Here is a 16,181-nt window from a genome sequence, read left to right as displayed (position 1 = left end):
TCAAATGTCTTTGTCCTACATCAATAGCAAAAATGTAAACAAAAAGGATGAATATAAACGTGTTTTAAAGACCTCCTCCACTTTTATAGAGGTGATGGTAAATGTATGCTAATGGTGAATGATAACTGGCTGATTTTTGGGCATTAGTGTTGAAATGGATGCGACATTTTGATTGGTAGTACAAACCACTGTTGGTTGTTGATTTACTAGCTGTACTGTGGTACTAACTGGACAAACACCTACTACTGTGGTGTCCACTGGAACACCTAATATTTGACTTTGTTCCATCCCAGGTCTGAACTACCTGATTGTTTGGAACATGACCCACCTGTAGCTCCAGGTACACCTCTGCCATTTGAAAGGCAGCTCAGAAACCTGGGACTTCACCCCTCTGGAGTTCCAGGAGTGTGTGGTGAAGTGTGTGTGTGTGTGTGTAAGAATACGCCTTGTAAAGAGTCCTGGTTGTAAATGAAAAGGCCGGAGTCTTCCTCAGGACAGCACAGGCTTTTTTTATTGGAACGGTAGCAGGTAGGCGCCCGTGGACTTCGACATGCAACATGAGCTCGGCTTCACATGCGATCGGGTGTTCTACAGTCTGGAGGCACTGTGCTTTTTCATCCAACCTTCCGTCTCACTCGACCCACAGCCAAACACACAGCAGGCGTCCTTCGGGGGCAAGGGAACGGAGTGCAACTTTCGCGTGGAAAAGACATGAACGTGGGCGTTACCTGGTCAAATGTTTACTGGAGGCACTTGATTGAAATTTCTAAAAAATAAAAATAAAAATAAAAATCTGTTCGATGTTTAGTAGCAAAAGAAGCCCGTAACGAAGCGTTTTCATTGCAAAATGGAAACTCGCGCACACGCAAAAAAACACAAATGCTTGTTTTGTGGTCGTACGTGTTTGAGGGCTTCCTTTTCTGCAGTGTTGTGTAGGCCACACAGTTCATTCTCGCCGTGTGTTGGAAACATTTCAGTTTGAATAGGTGAGTGAAATCAAAACAGCTAGATGGTTTCCACGCTATATCAAAAACAATAAATAAGCAAAAAAATAATAAATGAACAATTATGATGACAATACCGAACACAGCATTTTTAGGCCCTCTGCCTAAATATACAATTTCAGTTCAGAGTTATGAAAAAAATAATAAATACAATTTTGTTCCTATAAATACAAAATAAATGGTTCTAGCATTTTATTGGTGGATAAATGGCATTTCTCATGGCAACTACATTGTTGTGACATTACTAATGATGAGCTCTGGAGCGTTTTCTGCACTGCACACTTGTATACACAAAATATTTCAATATTTTTCATATAAGTTAGCAACTTAAAAAAAAAAAAAAAAAACCCTTCTTGTTTTGTCTTATTTGTCTCACACGTAAAAGTGAAGCCTTGATGGTTCTGAGTGAAGAGTGCAGCGGGTGTCAGTTGGTGGGATTCAAAAGCGGAAAATTCCGGAACCGCGCGTTAACTGTGACGCTGACGTAGGCCGTCACAGTCGGCTGAACCTGCGGGAGCCCGGTGCGGCAGGGCTTCACCATATGAGAGCTGGCACCGTAACTTCGGGTTCGCCATATGAAATCTGGCACCGTATTTGGTAGCAAGTGGACTTGGTTGTGCACTGTTGGTTGTGCTGTTCATCTTCTCCTACTGAGAAGACAGAAGCTTTCTCCCTCTGTTGAGTGGGGTTTTCAGTCCTAGGCTGTGTTTCTCTTCGAGTCATGTTGTGGGGGGGGGGGGGGGCAGGCTTCACTTTTGTGGGGCGTCCTCCTCCTCCTTTCTAGCTGCATTGTGAACTGCACTGTCCAGCTTGACTTGACAAATCAAATCAAAAATAGACCTGTTGTCTTTCGATTTATCCCAGCCCTGATTATTTTATGCTCAAACATGTTTCGTTGGAAAATGACCCCCCCCCCCACACAAATCAAGTGTAATAAGTAAGAGAAAAAAGAAAAAATGAAAACAATCTTTGGCCTGAGATTATTATGCAAGGCAAAGCACGTTTTGTCTTGGTCGCTTCTGAAACTGTGTGAGAGACCGATTTTATGTGCATGTGCGTGTGTGTGTGAGTGTGTGTGTGACTGACTTGTTTTTATATAATTCAGTTCCTTATAAAGCAAAAAAAACACTAAAAAGAAAAAGACACCGACTTGAATTCCCTGCAGTGGTCTTCCTTTGAATATCAATCCCCTGAATTTATTGTTCATAATCGGTGGCCCTCCTCTGGTCCAGCAATCCTGAGGATGCGTGAGGTGACGGTTTGTTCTCTAAGTGTCTTCTGTCTCTCAGAAAGCCCGGCTCGCTCTCACGGCTTCACAGACCCCGATTAGTGTTGCCTTGAACTACCGGCGAGTTTCGGCGTGGTGGTCAAAAAAAAAAAAAAAGGCCGCTAACCGGGCTCTGTGAGACCGGCCCGTAGTGGAACTGTCCTCTCTCCTTTTGCTCTCCTCTTAATAAGACTGTCCACTAGGGGGCAGAGTTGGACATGGAGTCCACAGAGTTCACGCTGGCAGAGGAGACACGGGTGTGTGCGATGGACACCTCTGGATGCTGCAAAGAAACAAAACAGACCAGGTCTCAAAATTCAAATTCAAGTTAACACGGGACCAAATGGGGCTCCTTTGCTTGTTTCAAAATGTACAATTTGGCCTCAACTGTATCTACACCCAGTTGCTAATTTGATGTACTGTGTTGTCTTATACTTCTGCATCATTAGAGAATGGAGGTGACACTAGATTGTTAGGCCCTGTTACCTTAGTGTCAATGACTATTTTCAGTTCGTAATCATTCAGTAAACATTTGTTTGAAGTACTGCTGCAACACATAATAAATTGTGATAATAATTTACTCTTATGAGAGTATGAAGGCAGACAGACGGGACCCAGGGCGTGTTTTACGGTCGAGGAACACGGTTCATGGTCTTTATGCACAACGCCAGATAATTGTTTGTGGCGTTTATGTGCAAAGGTTGAGTAACGGCTGAGTTTTTATGAGGGCGCAGTAATGGGGTGTGGCGTTTATACACAAGGGCGGAGTCACGGTTTATGGCCTGTACGTACTGTACCGGGGCTTCAGCCGTAACGGCTGATAGTGTTTAAGGAGGGAGCAGCAGTCCATGGTGTTTATGTACAGGGGCGGAATGAAGGCTAGTGGTATTTTATGCGTGAGAGTGGAGTAATGCTGGAGGTGTGTATATGAGAGGGTGGAGTTGGGGCGGTACGTGGCATCCGTGTGTGACCCACCCATACCCCCCACCCCACCCCCCGCGGACGTGCAAGCGCTCCCTCACGTGTCTCCTGAGAATTCTGTCCAGCAGGCTGCGACGCGGGGGCTCGGGGGGCTGGTTCCAGTCCAGGTCGGGGGGGCGCGAGCCGTGGGCCCCGAACACGTTCAGGTCCTTGAAGCACTCCGTCTCGATCATCTGCTCGGGAGAGAGGCGAACGGCGTGAGCTTACTCAGGCAGTGACTACAGCCTCGTTATGGGTGGTAGGCAGCCTGCAAGCTGAGTGTTAATTTCAGCGCTGGATGGGCTGCAGCTTGTGCAGGTTTTTGTGGTTTCCCTTCTATTAGCAGCTCATTTAGGCCTTTAAAATAATCACGTGACTTTAATAAATGGCTTTAGAGCTGAAACACACCAAAAGCCAGCACACAACAACCCGCCAGGAGGCTGACACACTGGTTTTAAACTGTAATTCAGTCTGAATTATAATAACTTGCTGTTTGCACTTCAGCTTTGAACACTGTTCTTGCACTATGCGATTTTGAAGAATTATAAAGAGCTTTTTAAGCCTGCTTTTCGAACATGTTTGAATGAAATTGTATTTTGTGCTGTGCAGTAGTCTTCTAATGCAAACATTAACCTGTATTTAAGGCTTGCCCGTGTGCACAGCTCTGGTTATGAAAGCCTCGCCACAGTTAAACTATTTGCAGAAGTAAGTCAAGGAAACAGCAAAGGGATCTTACTCAACACAAGCATCCTCTCACTGCCCCTCCCCCCCAACCGTACTGCCCCCGTTCTGGCCGCCTGACCTCGTTCTGCCAGGGAATGGAGACGCTGCCGGTGGCGAACTTGCTGTAGAAGTCGTTGTCGGTTTGGTCCAGGTTGACGCCCTTGACGGTGGAGAACTGCTCAATGTCCAGGACATCCTTGCAGTAGACCGCTCTGGGCTGGGGTTGACCGAGGGAGGAGAGACTGTGAGCTGACAGACTATTCCAACACTGTGAACTATGCTTAAAACAGAGTGTAGCACAGTGGGTAAGGAACTGGGCTTGTAACCGAAAGGTCGCAGGTTTGATTCCCAGGTAAAGACACTGCCGTTGTACCCTTGAGCAAGGTACTTAACCGGAATTGCTTCAGTATATATCCAGCTGCATCAATGGATACAATGTAATAAAAAAAAAATGCTATGTAAAAGTTGTGTAAGTTGCTCTGGATAAGAGCGTCTGCTAAATGCCTGTAATGTAATGTAATGTAAAACACATCGTAAACATTTCTGAATGGGTCAATTATACCTAATTGCATGAGTGAGCGGCTAATTAGCACCGCTACTGATATGACACTATCAGTATATTCATGAGTGCGTACAGATGCACTCTATGTAATTGGCACTCTGTATATCACTCAGTTGTGCATCTTGTGTCCATAGCCTGAGAGGAGGAACGGTATAATTGTAGAGGCAACAGGTGGTTGGCCAGCCTCATTAATGCTTCTGTTCCCTTTCATGTTTAAAAAAAAAAAAAAAAAATGTATTCATTTTGAACATTTAGTCCTTTTGCCAGTTGGCCACAATAGCGACAGTGTAATGAATCAGACGGCACAACAAAGCCAGAGGGGCGGGGCCAGTGGCTGCTTACATCAGGCACGAAGGAGGGCTCCAGTATGCCGGCCTCCAGCCGCTTGAAGTTGATGTTCCTGAAGAAGGGGTGGGATTTCACCCCTGCCGCCCCCTCCGCCTGGCAACCCAACCTCTGCTTCGGATCTTTAGCCAGCAGCTGGAATGGAGTCGGGAGAAGGTGAAGAGTCTCAGCTTCGGGATAGCCTCAGTGCTGTGCCCAAAAGGCCGTCAGTGTCGCAGGTCATGAATGCGCCCCCCCAATCGGCTGGTATTTTCTCAGCATAACACCATTGTGTTCTTTTGCTTGGCTCTCAGAAGCCAAGCAAAGTCCACTTTCCTTAAAAAAACAATCAATAGCTTGTGTCTTCGCCATTTGCTACAATCAATGATCACATCCGATGTGGTGTAAGTATGATGCTAATGCATAATAATTTTGTTTTGCTTTCCCCACTATTTCTGCTCCAAACTGGATGGTATGGTATACAGTCGTGCTCATGCTGAATTATCCACCACCAATCTGGGAGAGTCTACACAAGCGTGCAGTTTTACTAACGCATTACAGGAGCAGACTGAATTATCTGCATACGTAATGGCAACGTCAGTATGTCGGGACGGGTACTTCCAGCAGGGGGAGCTGTGAGCTGGGGCGGACGGGTTTGCTCACCATCCTGCAGATGGCCTTGGTGTCCTCGGTGAACTTGTCGCTGTAGTCCTCCTGCTCCTCCTGCACCCTCTTCTCCACCTCCTCCCTCTTCACCCGCTCCTTGCGGGCGCGGAAGGGGGAGCGGCCGGCGGTCATCTCGTAGACCAGGCAGCCCAGGCCCCACCAGTCCGGGCTCATGCCGTAGCGCTCGTTGTTTATCACCTCAGGGGCTGCGCGGGCACATCGAGTTCACAACGTCACACGGCGGCACCCAGCGGCGCAATCTCTCAAACCGCCAAGAGCGGCCATCGATTCCATGTTCATTTAGACAATTCAGAAAACAAACTGGAGTTCCATGAATTCATTCAAAATTCCCACGTACCCCACTCTGCCCTGCACATACCCATGTACCCCACTGTCTCAAATCTGCCCAGCACCCCACTGTCCCACCTCTGCCCCGAACATACCCATGCACCCCACTGCCCTGCACGTACCCATGTACCCTACTGTCTCAAATCTGCCCAGAACCCCACTGTCCCAACTCTACGCCGAACATACTCATGTACCCCACTCTGCCCTGGACATACCCATGTACCCCACTGTCCCCACTCTGCCACGGATCAGCTCCCCTTCAGGCACTTTGATGGCCAGACCCAGGTCTGATATCCGGATGTGTCCTGCAGCAGCCAGAGAGACAGGGTTATAAAAGGGCCACCTGTGGAAACCGTCGGTAGTGTGTGTGTGTGTGTGTGTGTGTGTGTGGACAGAAGCACCGCATTCTCGCAATGTGCACTGCCGCCATAAAAAATACCCCAAGTAAACCATGAGAGATGGGTTTCAAAGGGACCATAGCAACAGTACACCGTGAGCGCCCAAACTGTACACACAGCGCAGACTGGCAAACATAATAAATGCAGGAATATGTCACATATGCGCAGTGTGCATGTCAGAACAAGTCACGTTTAAGGCACAGACCTTGTGGGGAAAACCCATTAACACAATGTATAAAAATGGGTTTGAGGGACCTGACTTTACATTGTGTTACTTGGCCGGTAGCCAAGCATGGCGTAAGCGGCAGGTGCTTGGATCAGGTAAACAATTGAAGCGTACTTGTTTGAAATTCCGGAAATGCACAGCTCCAGCCTGAACAACACAGGGGGTTTGCCTGCGCTCGAAGTGTGCGTACGTGTGCTACAAAGCAGTGCTGCGCTTACCGTTGTCATCTAGAAGAATATTTTCTGGTTTTAAATCCCTGAAAAACAAGTACATCGACAACAGGTCAGAAGAGAGGTAGCTTAATAATTATAATGCATAAGCAGTGCAGTTGAAGGGTATCAATGGCTTTTCTCTTAAAAGGCAATGTTTAGCTAACGTCTATCATAAAACGTGCACTTACCCTCTTCTCTGTTAAATGTGCTTAGCAGTACGCTCTGTTCTTCAGCTTTACTCTATTTTTACAGGTTAGTCACTATTGATGCTACCTGGATAAGGAACCCGTTTGTAAAAGGCAGTCTAAATACTTATGAGGCAGATCTATTTTTAACTGTTGAGTTCTTCCAACCAAGTACTTCCTAGGTTTTATTTTCTCACAGAACCGCCCCAACGCGGGGCTGCCCAGGACTCTTTTAAGATTATACTGATGACAATGTGCATTTTATTTTTATCGCGGCTCTCTCCTGAAGATGTTATCAAAGACGATACTTTCGTCAGAAGCCCTGCATTGATGTTCCTGGCAGATATTATTTCATCCATCGACGAGGTTACTTTGAAAGCACCGTGACGATGCCCTTATCGGATGAGTGCTCGAAATCTCAGAATGTGGAGCTTGCGAAAGTGAAAACAGGAAGAAAACAGTATTCTTTTTGAGCCTATGAAAGAAAGTGCATGAGGCATCGTGCCAGACAAATTCTCAAAGTCCATCTCAATGGAACATCTATGGAATGCCAGTGGAAAGCGCTTTCAAACCAGTAAAGTGTTAGTTTTAGAATCGTCTCTCTTTGCCACTTTCATTACAAAAGGTGAAAAGGGGGAGGGGTGTCTTCACGTGCAGGACAGGATGACAGGAGAGCCTTCTGTATGTAGAAAAGCATGATTTTCACTGGTTGCCCAGTAACACGATTGACATTCTGGGCGGGGCCGTCACCTGTAGACGATGGACTCCTGGTGCAGGTGCTCTAGGCCGCAGCAGATCTCGGCAGCGTAGAACTGCACCCTGTCCTTCTCGAACCCGGGCGTGCCCATGTTGTAGATGTGAAACTTGAGGTCCCCTCCGTTCATGATGGTCAGCACCAGACACAGGGCATCTTTGGTCTCATAGGCGTAGGCCAGGCTGACCTGGGTACACCCAAAAAAAAAAAAAAAAAAAACCAGGCCAATCAAGTCTGAGCTGAGTGGAAGATAAGCTGGAAGATAATCTCTGGCAAGTTTCGGGGGAAAGCTTTGCATAAACAAACTAAAAGCAAATGGTTAGAATATATTACACACATTTCCTGATGTGGAGCCAGTAGAGCTCTAAAGATATAGGGGCACAGACACTGCTCTCGGGGGCGTATGGAAAATGAGGGACGTCCTGTTAGAGCCGGTGGAAGGAGACTCACAACAAATCTGCTGTTCACTTTCTCCAGGATCTGCTTCTCATTAAGAGCCATGGACTCGCCCTTCCTCTTCTTAATCCTCTTCTTCTCCAGCTTCTTGCAGGCGTACATCTTTCCTGTGGCCCGCACCTGGCACGCACATACCTGGGAAAATGCCACACACACACGCACACACACACACATACGCGCACACGCATACACACACACACACACACGCACGCACATGCACACACACACACACACACACATCAGACGGTGACACTCCCCTCCTTTCTTTAACTGCTTGCATCCTAGCACAAGAGGCACGGAACACAATGCAAAGCAACGCGGAGGTGCCTAATTAGATCACCTCTCCTGTGACACAGCACCGCACTGTCCTTTGTGGTCTTACCTCCCCGAATCCTCCCTTTCCCAGCACACGGTATTGCCGAAATGTGTCTTTAGTTATCGGTTGCCTGAAAGCAGAACATTGGCAGTTATTCTACTGAATGACATTACTTCTTTTTTTATTTTTATATATTTTTTTTAACTTTTCCTGGTAAGTCGCTGAGGCTCAGCCAGTTTGGGTGTAAAATAGGTTAGGTAACACTTTCCATGAACGGTCCCTCATAGGATCTATATGCAACGTTCATAAGCAGTATATAGCATACTTCATTAGTGCTGCACTTATGCAACAAGTGACAAGTGACATGATGTACCATGTGACACACACCATATTCTTACTTGCAGTAGCTGACAGGTGCATTTATGAATGTCTATGTAGTGCTTATGATGGTGCTATGTACCGCTTATGAAGCACTTATAGAAAGTGTTGTCAAAAATGTGCAATGAACTCTAATAAATGATGGTTCTTACTGTCACACACCTACTCGTGCAAGCAGAAATAAAAACCAACCTCTCCAGCACTTTCCACTGCAGGAAGCGGTCGAAATACATGCTGTTCTGGTAGTCGGAGAAGGGGGTGCCACTTAAGTATTCATGGAGGGCTCTGTTTAAAAGACACAGATGACACAGTCACTCCTCCTATGACCTCAGAGGGGTTTAAAAGTCAGAAACAAGCACAACTTTTCGATTACAGAACTGGAAGACGAAACACATACCTCCACATACCTCCACCAGCACTACTAATTGCCAAAATATGTCAGTTCCACATTTTGGACGTTCACCAAAAGTTATTAATTTATTCCATGCTCCATTACTAGCTTGTTTCACATAAGGAAATGCACATTTTAAGCACATTTTCATGACTGTACCTCAAACGGGGCATGAGATATGCCTGTTCAAATTCTAGCCACTGTGAAGCATTTTAGCCTGTTATAACACCACCGAATGACCAATGAGCAATATGTTTGCTCAGTGGTTTCAGTGGTTAGAAATGAGCTCTACAGGACGCCATTTTGTTTGATTAGATCAATAATATCACAAGGCCAATCAGCACTATACTTGTTCAGTTGACAAAAATGAGCTCTCTATCACTGCCATTTGTTTGATTGGGCCAATGATGTAGGGTTTACCCCTGATGTCTGCTGGTGGGCACACAAAGGTTCATGGTGAATCCGTTCAGGAGTTCAGAAGCAATCAAACTGTTCGGAAGCAACATGCCTTTTTGTGAGAAGCCAAACCCCCCCCCCCCCCCCTTTTGCCTATTGTTGCGGAAAGCTAATCAGTTCTTTCTTGCCCTCTGATCAAACTGTCCACAATTATACAGGAGCCCCTATCTAACTGGCCAATTACAAGTTTTCTAAACTTCAAAAGGCAGAACAGGACATGATGTGGGAATGTATAAACTGGACTGGCACACTTTAAAAGGCATTTTTCAGTTGGAAAAATACTGTGGGAACAAGTTTCTTTGGACGTAGTAAGCATTTAGAATTCATTACTGGCTATTTACCAAGTATTTATTACATGAAATGTGCTTGGTGTACTTTCCTCGGGGCTCATTTAAGTGCTCTATGAACCTTCTAAGGAAAAAGTATAATTTGTGCGACCAGTGACTGTGCATATTGCATGGCAGTCGTACGGCACACAGGCGGAGGTGTGAGTCCTGGCTTGCTTACTTTCGGCAGTCGCTGAAGATGTCCTTGCTGGGGCTCAGCTCCAGGTTCTGTGTGCACTGCTCCCCGTAGCTCTCTGCAATCTCACACACACATTCAGCAGACTGACGACACACACACGCAAATATATGCGCATACACATGCGCGCACACACACAGACAGACACAGACACGCACACACGCACATATACGCACGCGCACACACATACACCCACACACACAGACACGCACGCACACATACGCACGCACACACCCACATGCATGCACGCAGACACATACATATGCACACACCCAAACACAATCACGCAACACACACGCACAGAAACGAAAGTCAAATGAACTAACGTTCACACTCACAGAATCAAGCCAGGTGTCAAGTGGCTAAAATGACTACCGCGGGTCCGTTGAAACCCCACCGCGGGGAAGACGGTAATCGTGCAGCCCTAGGGGCCGGGTCCCGCTGTTTCTTGTGACACGCCCACGCTGAAGGGCGCAGCCGGGCCAGTGCCGAAGAACACACCTGTTTGGTGAGGAATTTATGGATGATCTGGTCGCCGTGGCTCTTGCGTTTCTCATCCGGCGTCACCTCGTAATCCTCCTGAAACAAAGACACAGCATTGGACCGTCAGCCATGCGGGAGGATGACGGACAGGTCACCGAACCAATCACCGGGGCCCGCCACTGCCGCGGTCTGCCCGTTCCCTCTTCCCTCCCTTGTCTTTTCTGTACAGAGGCAAAAATGAGCTGCTTTAAAAAAACACGTAACATGGGAATGGATAATGGCCAATGGGTAACGGAACTCGTATTTGTGAATGAGATGTTTTTTTGTTTCTCGGCCCTGCTGCTTGGAACATGACATCATCTCCGTTTGTGAAGACAGCGGGATAACGGCTTCCAGCAGGTCTTGGGCGAGAAGTCTCAGAACGCAGGCGATAAAAACAGACGGTTTTTGGAATTCGAACGCGATGAGATTATACTTCTGGAAGCTCTCGCTGCATAGTTACCCTTTTAAACTTTCGTTTAGAACGAACGGATAAATGACGTGATGATCGTGCTGCATCAAGATTTGTTCACACGGGAACAATGTGAATGCACAGGTCTGCGTCAAATTTGAAAAAAAAATATTTTGATGCTGGTAAGATAAAAAAAATGAAACGGCACCTGAAATTCCTGAATTGTATACCAAACGTGTAAGTAACCAAATCATAGAATAACACGTGAGAAGAATTTTGTGATTTGTGTAAATGTAGAGTTTCTTTTAAATTTGTCAGTTATATGAAGGAGTACTGTCGTCTAAAAGGTTACAGTATTTGAAATGATTAGATGACATAGGTCTGTCATAGCAGTCTACTTCTCTGTGGACCTTGTGTTGGTATTACACCAGAGAACATGTCTGATAGTGGTGATCTGAAGATAACCTGAGGGCCTGTGTGTCAGCTGATCAGTGCAGCGTGGTGGTGATTTACACACGGTGCCCCTCCCCCCCCTCCCCCACCCCCCCCCGGCCCCCTGTGAGTCACGAGCCCCCGCCGAGGTGCCATTACGCAGGTTCCTCCGCCGGGCCACCTGCCCCCTCCTCCCCCCCCCCCCTCCCCCTGACCCCACTGGCCGCACTGGAAAGACCTCGCCGCGTGACGCCGCGTTGCCCGGCAACGGCCCTGTCAACAGCGCGGGATTCCTGGAGGTCCTGGAGTGCTGCATCGCGCGGAATCCCGGTCCCCGCCACGTCACAGGATACCGCCGGCGTCACGGGGGGGCCACTCTGGGTTTCCATTCTCGCCCCCGCCCCCCCCCTCCCCTCCCCCCACACACACACGCTCACACACATGCTCTTCAAATTCTGTCAGCCGGAACCCTCTGGAATACAGATGGTCCTATATGCTCAGACTATTCCCATGATAAAAGCACCATTTGTAAAAAAAAAAAAAAAATGTTTAACCCTTTGAAGATTAGGTTTTTTGGAATTTTAAGTCAGTCCGTTGCTTTCAATTACCAGTAGCGATTGTTACATCAGCATTAGAATGTTCAATTAAGAACATTCTAATCAGTTAATAACATTCTATTTGTGATCTTACTCCTTAAGGGGTTAATTGTTAACAGGTTAAGGAAACTGGAGTGCAGTAAACTGTTTACCTTTATAATGAGTTAATATTGATTAATTAATGAATCATGCTATTTCACTTTAGTTTATACGAGCAAAGAAATCTAAATCGTTGAAAGGTACGTTCACTTTTGGCTTTGGTACTGCAGCTGTGTGTCTGTTCAGAAGAATGACTCTTACATAAAGGGGGGAAAAGGGCCAGGATTTTGTGGCAGTCTCGAACCCTCACCCTTTTGGGGCAGTCAAGGACACGCCGCCGACGTTTGTGCCGAGGAAACAAAATCTACGAAATTTCCCTTCGTGTCACCCGCCCATCGTGTGACTTTTTGCGTTATCCTCTGATCAAATCAAAACAAGTCGTTTTAAAAAAGAGAAAGGACGTCACGCCGCTCTGGCCGCCGAGCGCTGTCCCCGCCGAGCCGAGCGCTGAGCGCGCGTAGCGCGGAGGAAAGGCGGCTGCCGAGCGCGAGCGGGAGCGCGCGATTAGATCTGTCCTTCTGGCTCTCCGAAAGACGAGAGGCGTCTGGGCTGATCCCCCGCAGTCGGGGGCCCGCCAAAAGGCCAGAGGGGCGTTTCCTCTTCCCTTTCGTCTTCTCCTGGGGGGGCGCTCCCCCGCCCCCCCCCCCCGGCGGGGCAGATAACAATCGGGCGGCTCATTCCAGCGCCATTATCCCACCCTTTCAGGAAGCCTCGGTTACACAATGCCGGCTGCCAGCGCCGCGCTCCAACAATCGCCGTCCCGCTCCGCACTGACGTCAGAGCACCGCTCAGGAACCCCCCCCAGGCACATTCCTCTTACGCTCTTTATTTTCCCTCTCTCTCTCTACACCCCCCCCCTCCACCTCTCCACCGCCAATTCAAATATACCATATTTGCATGACAAGAGAACTTGTTGCTCTTCGTCTTTCCCTCTCTCTCACACACACTCTTGTTCATACACTATCAGTCTCTCACACCGTCGTCTTCTCTCTCTTCCTCTTAGTCATGCAGCCTTTTCTCCCTCTCTCATTCACTTACTCGGCTTGCTCGTGCTTCTCCTCTTCCTTCTCTCCTTTCCTTTCGCCTTTCATCCACGCACGTTTTTGTCTTTCTTTCCCCTCCCTCCCTCCTGCGGTCTTTCCTCGCCCGTTTGAGGCGACCCGCGGCGAGCTTAGCGTCACCGAAGCTCCGTGCGCGAACGCAGCCGAGCAGCAGCTCACTGCTACACGAAGCATTCAGACCCCGCGTTCTGTCACGAAGTGTGGCGTTTTTAAAACAAACAAAAATCACTTCACTCCTTCCCCTCCCTTTTCTTTTCGCTAGTAAGTCGTATTCGTATTAGAAAGTAATGGTAAGACTGGTTCCTTTCTCTTTAGGGATGACGTTGGTCTGAGCGCCGGCTTTTATAACTTTGCGTCGGCGGCCGCGTACGTTTTTAGATCCGGTGGTCGCGCGCTCTGAAAGGCGGGCCGCGGGGGGGAGACAATAGCTTCTTTCACTCCGGCCGCACGCCTCCTCAGATATTTTCGGATTTACTTTAAAGATTAATATGTGTCATGTGGGAGGCATTCTGTCTAGACGTGGGTCAGATGAAGGGGCGATTCGGAGGAGAGTCAACGATCTGTTCGAATGCGCGCTCCAATATTGGCTGTGGTTTTGTGGCGATGGCAGCTCCTCACACATTTGTGTCTTCTGTGGGATATTGAACAACAATTGAAAGTTAGGTAATGAGAAAAAATCCAGTATAAACCCTTGGACGAGGCTACTCAAATTTGGCCCCCGAGGCCAGTCACTGTAATGTCATTTAACTTTGAACTACAACGCCCGTTTCTACACCGATGTTTAGGCGACTTCCAGGTGTGGAAGCTGATCACTTGTGTGTCCTTATGGCACAGTGATCTTCAGTCCTGGGCCTGACAGGCTGCAGGGTCTGCTGGTTTTTGTTTACACCTTAATATCAGCAACCACTTCAGACCCAAGAACCCAGGTCAGTTGAGTTAACTGTAATCCACTGCTTTAACTGATCGACTAAGTGCAGAGTAACAGCTAAAAGCAGCAGACCCTGTGGCCTCGCTGAACCAGGAACGAAGATCACTCTACCATAAGGACGCAGTGCCGCAGTCGGCATTGTGTTCAGAGGAAAAGGCGCGGTTGAGAATCAGGTTGTAATTTATACCTGACAGTTTGCTCAGGGTTTTGGCGAGCTGGTGTGGGCTACTGCTTGCTGTTGGCAAATACATGCGGAATGACATGTTCTCACAGTTAAGGGGCAAAGGTCATTTTGAGGAAGTGTGGTCTGTGTGTGCCTGTGTGTTTGCGCATATCTGTGTGTGAGTGCGTGCGTGTGTGTGTGTGTCAGTGCGTGCGTGTGTGTGTGTTTGTGTGTGTGTGTTCTTGCACGCGTGTGAGTGTGTGTGCATGCGTGTGTGTGTGTGTGTTTGTGTGTGTGTGTGCGTGCATGCGTGTGTGTGTGTGTTTGTGTGTGTGTGTTCTTGCACGCGTGTGAGCGCGTGTGTGTGTAATTAGCATGCTGAGGGGTTTCCCCTGCTCTGACAGTACCATGGCATCCAGCAGGTGTATGCATCGCAGGAACTGCGGCCTGGTCTCGCAGAAGAGGCGGAACAGCTGTCTCCCGATTGGCTGGCGCTCGCACAGGCTGATGTAGTCCCTCTCTGTAACACAGTCCGGCACACACACACACACACACACACACACGCGCGCGCACGTCAGCACCGGCACCTCTCACCACACGCCCTACCGCTCACTCAGCACAAGCTGTCCGCACATCGTTCGCATCTGATTAGTGCCGTCGCTAAGTGTCGTTAGACGACCCTCCCCCCCGCCCCCGCCCCCAGCCCCAGCCCCAGCCCCCGCCCCCTTCACTTATCCCTGAAAACAAGCTTGTCATGGATGTCGTCATTTTTTGCGCTGACATTTATACGCCCGCTCACTTGGCCACTTGAAGTCACAGGGGATTGTAAAATAAACAGCACAAGAGGCAGGCTGGCAGGGAATAATGCAAACACTCACCATACCGTCAGGGAACACATATCCTCCTAAGACCTGCCAATTCATTTTTTATCCCCTGTAGGGAATGAGTCACTGGTCTTACTCTCAAGAACCATGTATTCTGCTAGGCTGAAACCTACACTACAAGGGACATTCAATGAAAATAAAATGAGTTCTATGTTTTAAGATATTTATATGGCAAATTTTTTATTTTATTTAATTTCTCACCATTTAATTTCATTTTTGACATCCAAGACACTTGTATTATGTCAAAAGAATTTAAATACTTTTTTCAGGAGGATATGAGCCCCATGAACAGGCATGTACACACGCACACACACACGCAGACACACACACACACACACACACACACACACCAGGTCCTGGCCTTCTCTGGAAGTGGTACAATAAACAGATTGACCGCAGGAGAAAACCGCACGAGCTCAAGGTGGCGTTTTACCTTTTTTTTCTTCTTCTTTAAAACACATCAATATTATAATACCTTTTTAATAAAGTTTGCACTTTGGGTTCATGAATAGAAAATGACGAGCGATGAATAAGTGATGAACCGCTCGGTGAAAAGGAGCAGAGGGGCGGCTGCTCCCACGGAAGGCTAGCGCGCGGCGCGGCGCGTGCTGCGTGCTGCGAGACGTGGGGAGGAGGAGGGCTCACCGATGCTGTTCCCCTGCTCCGCGCACTGGCTGATGTGGGGAAACCGGAGGATGTCTTTCCATTTCTTGCTCCTTCCTTTCCGCTTCCCTCCTCCACCTTTGGGGGGGGGGGGGGCAGGGGGTGGGGGAGAAGAAAAAAAAATAATTAAAAGACATGTCAGTGAAGCCAGTCCCTCCAGGCGCATCATACAGTAAACACCACCGCGTCCACGGCCCCCCACCCCCCACCCCCCCGTCTGTTTCTCACAGTCCCGCGGCCGACATTTCAGCTCTGACTCACTCCCGTCGCTGA

General features: G+C 48.1%; 1 protein-coding gene across 2 annotated transcripts in view; it reads right to left on the bottom strand.

Annotated features, from left to right (window-relative positions):
- Nucleotides 1-489: 489 nt before the first annotated feature.
- grk5l (G protein-coupled receptor kinase 5 like) overlaps nt 490-16,181 on the bottom strand; it is a 41,999-nt gene continuing 26,307 nt past the window's right edge. For both annotated transcript variants that reach the window (XM_064353851.1, XM_064353852.1), the window contains exons 2-16: nt 15,891-15,986; nt 14,769-14,881; nt 10,650-10,727; nt 10,134-10,234; nt 8,972-9,064; nt 8,468-8,531; nt 8,080-8,220; nt 7,626-7,816; nt 6,697-6,734; nt 6,070-6,159; nt 5,504-5,712; nt 4,859-4,996; nt 4,034-4,171; nt 3,294-3,425; nt 490-2,554 (exon numbers count right to left, since the gene is read on the bottom strand). In XM_064353851.1, the coding sequence (XP_064209921.1) occupies nt 2,471-2,554; nt 3,294-3,425; nt 4,034-4,171; nt 4,859-4,996; nt 5,504-5,712; nt 6,070-6,159; nt 6,697-6,734; nt 7,626-7,816; nt 8,080-8,220; nt 8,468-8,531; nt 8,972-9,064; nt 10,134-10,234; nt 10,650-10,727; nt 14,769-14,881; nt 15,891-15,986 (1,706 nt within the window). In that variant the 3' untranslated portion in view covers nt 490-2,470. The remainder of the gene's footprint in view (nt 2,555-3,293; nt 3,426-4,033; nt 4,172-4,858; nt 4,997-5,503; nt 5,713-6,069; nt 6,160-6,696; nt 6,735-7,625; nt 7,817-8,079; nt 8,221-8,467; nt 8,532-8,971; nt 9,065-10,133; nt 10,235-10,649; nt 10,728-14,768; nt 14,882-15,890; nt 15,987-16,181) is intronic.

This window comes from Anguilla rostrata, chromosome 10, assembly GCF_018555375.3.
Source record: "Anguilla rostrata isolate EN2019 chromosome 10, ASM1855537v3, whole genome shotgun sequence".
In the NCBI taxonomy this organism is placed as follows: Eukaryota; Metazoa; Chordata; class Actinopteri; order Anguilliformes; family Anguillidae; genus Anguilla; species Anguilla rostrata.
Note: the sequence above shows the minus strand (reverse complement) of the source record. Positions and strands in the feature narration are given on the sequence as shown.